The sequence below is a fragment of the Panthera leo genome, chromosome C1 (assembly GCF_018350215.1).
Source record: "Panthera leo isolate Ple1 chromosome C1, P.leo_Ple1_pat1.1, whole genome shotgun sequence".
Classification (NCBI taxonomy): Eukaryota; Metazoa; Chordata; class Mammalia; order Carnivora; family Felidae; genus Panthera; species Panthera leo.
In genome coordinates, this window is record NC_056686.1 from 102,734,584 (window position 1) to 102,745,793 (window position 11,210).

General features: G+C 40.3%; 1 protein-coding gene across 2 annotated transcripts in view; it reads left to right on the top strand.

Moving 5' to 3' along the window:
* CHD1L (chromodomain helicase DNA binding protein 1 like) overlaps window positions 1-9,392 on the top strand; it is a 58,955-nt gene extending 49,563 nt beyond the window's left edge. For both annotated transcript variants that reach the window (XM_042953684.1, XM_042953685.1), the window contains 4 exons: window positions 5,335-5,405; window positions 6,997-7,111; window positions 7,851-7,959; window positions 9,060-9,392. In XM_042953684.1, coding sequence (XP_042809618.1) covers window positions 5,335-5,405; window positions 6,997-7,111; window positions 7,851-7,959; window positions 9,060-9,135 — 371 coding nt within the window. In that variant the 3' untranslated portion in view covers window positions 9,136-9,392. The remainder of the gene's footprint in view (window positions 1-5,334; window positions 5,406-6,996; window positions 7,112-7,850; window positions 7,960-9,059) is intronic.
* Window positions 9,393-11,210: the final 1,818 nt, after the last annotated feature.

Genomic DNA, 11,210 nt, shown 5'->3' on the forward strand with positions numbered 1-11,210 from the left:
TTGCAAAAGCATAGAACAGATCCACAAGAGACAAAGAAAGGGGAAATAGCATACCACCACAGAAAATAACCAGTTTACAAAGGTAGGCAGAAACAGGGGAAAAGAAACAATGGAAATACCTAGCAACTAGAAAGCAGTTAGTAACATGGCATTAGTAAGTACTTAACATAAGTTAGTTACTCTAAATGTAAGTGGATTGAATTCACCAAGCAAAAGGCACAGAGTGGCTAGATGGAAGAAACAAATAAAAAACAGGGTACAGGTGTTTTCTGCCTACAAAAGACCAACTTGAACCTTAAAAACACACATAGACTCAAAGTGAAGGGATGGAAAAAGATACTCCATGCAAGTGGGAACCAAAGACAATGTGGGTAGTTGTTACTTACATCAGACGAAGTAGACTTTAAACCAAAATGGTAATAAGAGATAAGCAAGGACATTGTATAATGGTAAAGGGCTCAATCCATCAAGAAGATATAATAGTATATGCACCCAACATCAGAGCACCTAAATATATTAAACAAATATTAATAGATATGAAAGAAGAAATCGACAACAATGCAATAATAGTAGGGGATTTTAATATATCACTTTCAGCAATGCACAGATTATCCAGACAGAAAAGCAACAAGGAAATTATAGACTTGGACCAAATATTACATCAAATTGGCCTAATAGACATCTACAGAAAATTTCATCGAACAGAAGCACAATACACATTTTTCTCAAGTACACATGGAATATTTTTAAAAGTAGATCATATGATAGAACACAAAACGAGTCATAGCAAAAGAAGACTGAATTTATACCAAGTGTCTTTCCAACCACAATGGTATGAAACTAGAAATCTTTCATTGAGGAAAGCTAGAAAATCTCCAGAGATGTGGAAACTGAATAGCACATAGCATACTCTTGAACAACCAATGGGTCAAAGAAGAAATCAAAAGTCAAACCAAAGAATATCTCAAAATAAATGGAAACAACATACCAAAAATGGGTGCTGCAAAAGCAGTTCTGAAAGAAGTTTCTGGCAATAAATGCATATATTAAAAAATGAGATTTCAAATACCTCAAGAGACTAGAAAAAGAGCAAATTAAGCCCAAAGTTAGCAGAAGGAAGGAAATAATATCAGATCTGAAATAAAATTAGAGACTAGGAAATCTATAGAAAAGATTAGTAACCCTTAAGAGCTGATTTTTTGAAAAATAAAATTGATAAACCTTTAGCAAGACTAAGAAAAGAGAGAAGACAAAGTCAGAAATGAAAGAGGAGAAAATAACAACTGACTGCAAAAAAACATTAAGATCATAAGTGATTACTATGAATGATTTTACACCAACAAATTAGATAATCCAGAAGAAGTGGATAAATTCATAGTCCCTACAACCTACTAAAACTGAACCAGGAAGAGATATAAAGGCTGAACAGACTAATAATGAGTGAGGAGATTGACTCAGGTTTTAAAAACCTCCCAGGATCAGATGACTTCATGGACAAATTCTGTCAAATATTTTAAGGAGAATTAATGCCAATCCTTCTCAAACTCTTCCAGAAAAATTGAAGAGGAGGGAACACTTCAAACCCCTTCTGTGGGCCCAGTATTACCTTGACACCAAAGCCAGATAAGGACACTAAAAGAAAACTGTAGGCCAATATCCCTGATGAATATTGATGCAAAAATTCTCAAAAAAATATTAGCAAACCAAACTTAAGAACTCATTAAAAGGATTACACACCATGACCAAGTGGGATTTCTTCCTGGGATGCAGGGACGGTTCATCATAGGCAAATCAACAAATATGACACACCACATTAATAGAATGAAAGACAAAAATCATTGAACCTCTCAATAGATGAAGTAAAAGCATTTGGCAAAATACAACATCCTTTCATGATAAAAACCCTCAATAGAATAAGTACAGGACATAATAAAAGCCATATAATGCTACTTGCAGTTAACTGTATTCAACTGAGAAAAATTAGAAGCTTTTCTTTTAAAATCAGGAACAAGACAGGTGTGCCTGTTTTTCCTCCCTCTGATCCAACATAATACTGGCAGTTCTAGCTAGAGCGAATCAGGCAAGGCAAATTAATAGACATCCAAATCAGAAAGGAAGAAGTAAAATTGTCATTTGCAGATGGTGTGGTCTTATATATTGAAAATCCCAAATTCTCAATATAATAGATTTAATCAGTTGGAAAAAACTGTTGGATGTAATCCGTGAATTCAGTAAAGTTGCAGGGTCTAAACACACAGAAATCAGTTACTTCTTTATGTATTAGCAATGAAACATGAAAAAGAAATTTAAAAATTGTCCCATTCACAGTAACATCAAACACAGTAAAAGACCTAGGAATAAATTTAACCAAGGAAGTAAAAGATCTAGCCAATGAAAAATACAAGACTTTGTTTAAAGAAATTGAAGAAGATACAAACAATTGGAAAGATATTCCACATTCACTGATCAGAAGAGTTAATATCATTAAAACGTCATGCTACCCAAAACCATCTCTAGATTTAATACAGTCCCTACCAAAATTCCAATGGCATTTTCTACAGAAATAGAAATAGAAAGAGAAATAAATCCTGAAATTTGAGTGAAACCACAAAAGAGCTTGAACAGCCAAAGCAATCATCACAAGAACAAAGTAGGAGGCATTATACCTCCTGATTTCAAACTGTGCTACAAAGTGATACTAATTAAAACAGTATGGTAACAGCATAAAAATAGACACCTAGACCAATGGAACAGAATACAGAGCCCAGAAATAAACCTCTACATATATGGCCAACTAATATTTAATAAGGGAGCCAAGAATATCCAGTAAGGAAAATGTAGTCTCTTCAGCAAATGATGTTGGGAAAACTAGACAACCAGATGCAGGAAAGTAAAATTGGACCCTACCTTACTCAAAAAAATTACCTTAAAATGGCTCAAAGACAAGCATAAAACCTGATACCATAAAACTCCTGGAAGAAAACCTAGGAAAGAAGCTCCTTGAGATTGGAGAGGACACCAAAAGAACAAACAACAAAGGAAAAATCAACAGGTGAGATTACATCAAACTTAAAAGCTTCTGCACTTCCGAAGAGCCAACAGAATGGAAGGGCAACTTACAGAATGGGAGAGAATATTTAAAAATCATATATTGGATAAGGGGTTCCTATTCAACATTTATAAAGAACTCAGACAACTCAACAGAAACAATAGTCAATCTGATTAAACAGTGAACGGAGGAACTAAATAGATATTTTTCCAAAGAAGATGTACACATGGCCAACTGGGAATGGAAAAGATGCTTAACATGAGTAATCATCAGGGAAATGCAGATCAAAACTACAATGAGATATCACCTCACACCTGTTAGAATGGCTGTCCTCGAGAGACAGATAATGAGTATTGAGGATGTAGACAAAAGGGAACCCTCATGCACAATTGGTGGGAATGCAAACTGGTGCAGCCACTATGGAAAACAGTATAGAGGTTCCTCAAAAAATTACAATTAGAGCTATCATATGATCCAGCAATACCACTTTTGGGTATATAGTCAAAGGAAATGAAAACATATAACCCCATGTTTAATTTTAGCATTATTCAAAATAACCAAGATACAGAAACAGCTTAAGTGTCTATGTCCCTTATAGGTAGAATCTAAAACAAACTTATAAAAAAAAAAAAAAAAAAAACTAGAGTGAAATGGTGGTTTACCAGGGGTTGGTGGAAACGGGAGAGATAATGTTTAAGGATATATACTTGCATTTAGTAGATAAATAAGTCCTGGAGATCTAATACACAGTACAGGGACTACAGACAACAAAACTCTATTACAAACTTTAAAATTGCTAAGAGAGTAGGTCTTAATTGTTCCCACCACTAGATGGAATGACGATTATGTGATGTGATTGAGGTGTTAGCTAATGCAGCAGTGGCAATCGTATTGCAGTATAAATGTGTAAAATCAGTATGTTGTACACCTTAAGCTTACATGATGTTCTGCCAGTTACATCTCCATAGGAAAAGTAGAAAGTAAGTGTTGGTGAGGATGTGGAGAAGTTAGAACACTTGTGCGCTGTTAGTGGGAATGTAAAATGATGCAGCCATTATGGAAAACAGTATGGTGTTTCTTGAAAAAATTAAGAATAAAATTACCATCGGGCACCTGGGTGGCTCAATCGGTTAAGCATCCAACTTCGGCTCAGGTCATGATCTCATGGGTCGTGAGTTCGAGCCCCGCGTCAGGCTCTTGGCTGACAGTTCAAAGCCTAGAGCTTACTTCAGATTCTGTGTGTCTGTCTCTTTCTCTCTCTGCCCCTTCCTGCTCACAGCCTTTGTCTCTCTCAAAAATAAATAAACGTTAAAACAAGATTTTTAAAAAGAATAAAATTACCATAAAATCTAGCAACGCCTCTTATAAAGAACTCAGGCAATAACTCAAACAGGTATCTGTATGCCCATGTTTATATCAGCATTATTCACTGTGACCTAGAGGTAGAAGTAACCCAAGTGTCTGATGGATGAATGGATAAACAGTGTGGTATATACATACAGTGGGGTATTATTCAGCCTTGGAAACCAGAAAATTCTGACACATGCTTTACAGCATGGATGAATCCTAGGGACGTTATGCCAAATGAAGTAAGCCAGTCACAAAAGGAGTATAGGGGTACCTGGCTGGCTCATTTGGTTGAGCGTTCGACTTTGGCTCATGATCTCCTGGTTCGTGAGTTTGAGCCCCGCATCTGGCTCTGTGCTGACAGCTCAGAGCCTGGAGCCTTCTTTGGATTCTGTGTCTCCCTCTCTCTCTGCCTCTTCCACACTCGTGCTCTCTCAGTCACCCAAAAATAAACATTAAAAAAACAAAAACCCAAAAGAATGAGTATTGGGTGGTTCTGCTTAGATGCTGTAACTATAGTAGTCAGATTGACAAAGTAAGAGTGATGGTTGTAGGGGAAAGGGAGAAATGAGGTTTCATGAGTATAGAGTGTCAGTTTTGCAAGGTGAAGAGAGCTGTGGAGATTGATGGCATAGCACTACTGAGCTGCTTGCTTAAAAATGGTTAAGATGGTAAATTTTATATGAGGTATATTTTACCATAATTAAACATTAAAAAAATAAAAGTTTTTGAGCAAAAAGGAAAAAATTCAGGAGTGCATCATGTGAGTACCTGGCTGAGGCAGTCACTGAGGCCAAGAGTGTGAGAAAAGGTGAGATTGCAGCCTGATTGGCTGTGGGAAAGGAAGGAACCAGGGGCATTCACAAGAGCCCCTCTTCGGAGGTCTCAGTCTGGAGTGAACCTCATATTCTGTCTGTTGCTCTTTTATTTTACCTCAGACTTGAATTTGGGAGGTGTCCTTTTATTTCCTATTGATGATAAAGAGTCAAGAAACAAAGGCCAAGATTTGGTAAGTAAAAAAACCACTTCTTTTATGAGAACTAAATTTTGGCTCACATCACCTCCCCTTGAAACCTCTCCTGTCTGCTGGCCTGTCAGTGTATTAGTTTGTAAGGGCTGCCATGACAAAATGCCACCAATAGGTGGCTTAGAAAACATAAATTAATTTCTTTACAATTCTGGAGGCTACCAGCAGGGCTGATTTCCTCTGAGGCCTTCTCCTTGGCTTAGGGACGGCTGCCTCTCTCTGTGTCCTCACATGGTCTTTCTTCTCTGCACGTGCATCCCTGGTGTCTCAGCATGTGTCCAGATTTCCTGTGAGCACAGCAGTGAGGCTGGATTAGGTACCACCCTAAAGGCCTCACTTTAACTTACTTTGCTTCTTTAGAGGCCCTGTCTCCACATACAATCTAAAGTACTGAGGGTTGGGGCTTCAACAAAGGAATTCGAGAGGGCACAGTTCAACCCATAACAAGCAGGTTGGGCCTCTGGCTCCACCGCACCCACTCCGTCCCCCCTTGCTTCTGTCCATCACAGCCCCTGGAACACTGTTCTCTAACTTGCTTGTTTCCTGCACTGACCTCAGGTGGGCTCCTTCCAAGGGTGTCGACCCATTTTCTTTTTATCCTCAATACACGCAGTACCAGCTCATAGGAAGTGCTCAGGAAACTCTTACTGAATAAGAAAACCTGACAGAACTCTGAGCATTTCATCGTTTATTGTGTAAAACACCGTGTTTAGTAGCCAGCTATGAGCAGAGGAGAGGAGCTGAGGCAGATTTCCTCTGCCTGCATTAAAATTCTCCTTTTGCATCTTAAGTGTCTCTCCTACTTGCCAGTCCTTTAGAATTCCTGTAAGAGGTTTCATTTCCTGCACTTAACCTGGCTTTCTCAAGGGCCTGAATTCATATTCAAATTTAGAGCCAAATCTTACTGACTTAGAAAAGAAATTTAGAAACTGAGCTGAAAGAGAGGTATATTTGCTTGAGGTTGGTTGCCCCTGTGGCTGACAACAGTCATTCGTTCAGTCATTTCTAAAATGCTAAAGAATGTGAACAACACCGTGGTTGTGCATAAATGCTCAGAATCCAGTGACTCAAGAAAACTGTTTACAACTGGTTATGATGTGACTGTAGTGATGTCAGTCCCAGATATGCTCCCTTAGCCCTGTCTCCAGTCCTGTCCCGTTCTGCCCCCCCCCCCCCCCCCCCCCCCGCCCCGCCTTAGGTTAGGACACGGTGGGAGTTACTTGAACATAGATGGAAGACACAGGAACCTGTAAAGTCCTTTCTGCTTCTGAGACTCTGAAAAATTCTCTTTGCCGCTGAGAAAACTTAGGAAAGACAGCATGTTTTGGACCCTGGTTTTAACATACCTTTTAAAAGAAGAGGCGCTTGTGTATTAAGTTACCACAAAATAAAACAATTATGATGGAAGATTAAGTCATGAATTTGGTAGGACAGGGTTGTTCAGCAGAGCATCCAGAACAGATGGAGACAAAGCCTGTCAGGGGAATGCTTGTGCCCCCTCCACGGCAGGGCACTTAGTTGACAGTGCAGCCGTCTCGTGTCATGTCAACCATGTGATGGCTGTTCCTCCTAGTTGGCCTTGATTGTGGCTCAGCACCGTGATCGCTCCAATGTCCTGTCTGGCATTAAGATGGCAGCCCTGGAAGAGGGCCTGAAGAAGATCTATTTAGCAGCAAAGAAAAAGAAAGGTAAGCTTTTCATCTGTGTTCAGGAGTAGGTGAATTTCTGTTTCCAGGCATGTGATAGGATTTTTAAAAGGAGGTGAGAAATGTCAAGACCTCATTCACTATACATGGTAAAGGTGAAGCCCCCCATAGGAGACCATGCAAGTAACCACCACATCATCTTGTATTTGAATAGCCTCCCTTCCTTTCCCAGATCACGTTTGTATCCGTTAGCTCTGTGGACCATCTCCCTCCACTGGGGTATTTGTATCACAATTTTGCTGATGAGGAAGCTGAGGACCAAAGATGTAGTGATCTGGTCAGATAGGATGTTGTTTATCCTAGCTTTTGGAGAGCTACACACAGTCCACATTAGCAGACCATTCTCTGCCAAAAGTCGGAGTGGAGTTTTGTTTCCAAACCCAGTCTGTCTCAGAGTTTGTTGAAATGATTGACTCTTAAAGAATCTGTTTATCTCCAACATTGATCATGATTCTATTTCCATCGTACCTACTTATTTCCAGGGCCGGTAGGTCTTTGTGTTCGATAGAATTATTTAATTTTTCCCATTACAGTCCCTCCCCAGAATATCTTTGACATTGTACTTGTAGGCTTTGTGTGGGATACCCCATGATTACACATGTTTTGTCCATTGGAAACCACCAAGTGACTCTGCGAGTAGTTTTCTCTTAATGTGTATTTTATACTGATTCAAATTTTGATGAATGAAGACATCATAATCTATGTTCTTTCTTTTTAACAGCAAGTGTTCATCTTCCACGCATTGGACATGCCACAAAAGATTTTAACTGGTATGGTACCGAGCGACTTATTCGGAAACACTTGGCCGCAAAAGGCATCCCAACTTACATGTATCCTTTTGCCATCTTAGTAGTGTGTTCCCTCAGCTGAGAGGAAAAAGTCTCACATTTTCTGTTATCACTATTTAACCTAAGGCCAAGCCTTCTGCTGCTACATTATTACTCTGCGCCTCACCAATGAGACAAGAATAAAGTACTTTGTAACTTGGGTATGGACGCTTGTATTCAAGCGTTTCTGGGTGCTGGCCACTAGATTGAAAGGTTTATGAAGGGGGGAATTTATTGAATAATTGCCATTTGGTAACAGTGAATCTTTTCACATCAGTTCTCTAGTTCATCAATTCTTTAGGCCTGTAGACCAAGGCCTAATTTTAAGAAGTTAACTCTGATCACTAAAACGAACAATTAAGCAAGCAAACAAATGAGTGAACTATTTTAGTTTTGAACCTATTCATTGTATTCTTAGGGCACAGTGTGGAATTCTTTTTGACCATTAGACTAGTATTTTCTTCTAATGATCTCCGTGCTGTATCAGTTAGCATTGTTTGAGTCCAAAAATCACTAGAAGCTGGATTGACCCCCAAGTGCTATCATCATACAGAAACTCCATCTTTTTACTTACTTACTGGAATTAATTCACTTCAGTGTTATTTTTCAAGACACTTATTAAATCACTATAAAAACTTAGCAGAAAAGATATGTTTTATATGCTTGTGTAACTCAAGCAGTATCAAGAGTTTTAATAACCAGATCACAATAGTAGTAGTAAGTACTAACAGTTTTGCAGGAATTTATGATATGGTGAGAGGAAATTAAGGAATGCTACTTCTGGAGTGATTATTTCAATAATTATTAAACTAGAGGGGCACCTGGGTGGCTCAGTCAGTTGAGCGTCCAACTTCGGCTCAGGTCATGATCTTGCGGTCAGTGAGTTTGAGCCCCGCGTCGGGCTCTGTGCTGACAGCTCGGAGCCTGGAGCCTGCTTTTGGATTCTGTGTCTCCCTCTCTCTTTCCGACCCTCCCCCATTTATGCTCTCTCTCTGTCTCAAAAATAAATAAGCTTAAAAAAGAAAAATGGTTAGAGAATTTGTAGTTTTAGTAAAATTGATTTTAAAGTGATAAACTACATCTTCCTTGACTATCCTTATCAGATATTACTTTCCTAGAAGCAAAGCTGCAACTTTTCATTCACAGTCCTCTTCTTCCTCAGGACAGCCAGTGCCTTAACAGTTGGCCAGCGTCAGGTCCAGCTATTTAGCAAGCAGTTGAGATCTTTGCCCAGAGCTACTGATTTAGAGCATTTCAAAAAAGGAGTCCAGACCTGGTGGGTCTCTGAGATACTGTGTGTTCTGATACCTTGTTTTGTTCTCCAGGATGTTACTCTGATTTGGTACCTGTAATACAGGGAGGCACAACTTAATCTGGAAAGTTCCCTGGCAGTTTGCCAGGGCTCCAGTGTGCATAGCTGTTTGCATAATAATAAATTTTCTATCTCTAATTATTCATTGCTTTCATTGTTTCATTGCTTTCTTTCTCCTCAGTCTAGTTTTCTTCCCTCCGACAGACTAATTTCTTTACAGAGGGCTAGGCTATGTGGATGAAGGAGAAATGACAAGCAATAGAACAGATTGGTCTGGGAGAAGGAAGTACCTTCAGCCAGTTCATGTTTTCGGAAGACAGGACTCAAGGGGCAGACATTTGAGAAGTGAGATTCCTGGTGCAGATGAGTGGAGTCCCCCTGCCCTTCTTTTCCACAGCTCAGTATCAAGATCGGGAGACAAAACATTGGCCTTAGAGGCCTGTCACTTGTGACTTGAGAGAAACCAGAGGATCACTGTTCCCTTTCCCACCAAATTGAGCTCAGCGAAATCAGGGAATTGTGGAAATGCACAAAGCTAGCACAGAATGAGTAGTGGTAATGGGGAGGGCAGGGCGCTGAGAACCACAAGAGAGGGAGTCTTGCGGGGAGACACTATATAAACTGTGGCTTTTTATGCGTTTGTATGTGAAATCTTGGTCTTGGCTGACTATCTTCAACAAGCCTGACTTCTGCTTTTAGGACTTCAATATCCTGAGGCCTACAGAGACCTCTCCTGAAGCTTAACCCTAGGCCACTGATTCGGGGAACCCTGGCTAGTGGGGCATTCAGATTCAGGACCATGACCTTCTAAGGAAGGTGGCGTCTTTAGCACCTGGGTTGTGCGGTTCTGTTGGACTGCCTCCCTGGCACCTTCACCCTTCAACAATTCAACATCTGTGTTGAAGACCTATTAGACCCTAAATTCATGAGTCCTTCATTTTTTTTCTCCTAAAACTTCTTTCATTTTTACTGCCTCTTAACTTTCACTCTTCCTGCTAGGCCTTGACACATAGGTTATTATAATAACTTGAACCTCTTGACTGGGATCTTAAGTCTCTCCTATAATAGACATAGAGTTGGAACTCTTTAAAAAGGGAAAATAGTGAAACCTAAGCTAATGCACAGGTAAGCTGTCATGCCTTCAGAAGCAGCCTAGGTGCAAATTGGTGGGTATTAGCAAATGCAAAGAAAACTTGATTTGCAGAAGCTGTATGCTGTCCTGGTCATTTCTCATGGCAGAGCGCACCGGGCCAGCTGTGAATGTTTCTGAACATCTGAGAGAAGCATTAGAGCAGGGAACTCCCCGTCAAAGAGAACACAGCTGACCTTTCAGGGACACAGTTGTTCTGGGGGGGAGAGGTGCTTCATTTGCACCCTGCACTCTGTCCCCTAAGCTCCAGTCATATGAGCTTTTTCCTCTGGTTGCAGGCCCTGGACCGTGAACCTCTGTCTCATGAGAAGTTGGGCAAAACAACACTTAAGATTAGAAAACCCACATACTACATTCTCCCATAAATAGGGGGTCACCTGTTCGTGGTCACCCCCTGCTTTGTCCACCTCAGCAATTCAGAGTCCTCGCCGCTGCCCTATATCTCCATACGGCCTTCCTACCTTTTCTGTCATTGTCTGGGGCAGAGAAAAGCTACCTACTCCGTTCATCCCAAGGATTTTGTTCTCTTTTCTTCCATAGCTTATGTGGTGTCTCTCCCGAGCAGATGGGAGTCCCCAAATGTGGGGTGACCATCGGGCAGAACCTGATGGCGCGGGCAGTGAATTCACCAGAGGCAGAACAAAGGAGATGGAAATTCATTGAATACACCACAAGGGGGTGGCAGGCAGGAGAACAAAGGAGAGGCTGTCTCCAGGAAGGCAGTGGGTGGGCTGTTTTTAAAGAGGGAAGGTAAGGAGGTATGGGGATGTATGGAATTTTTTGGTAACTGTA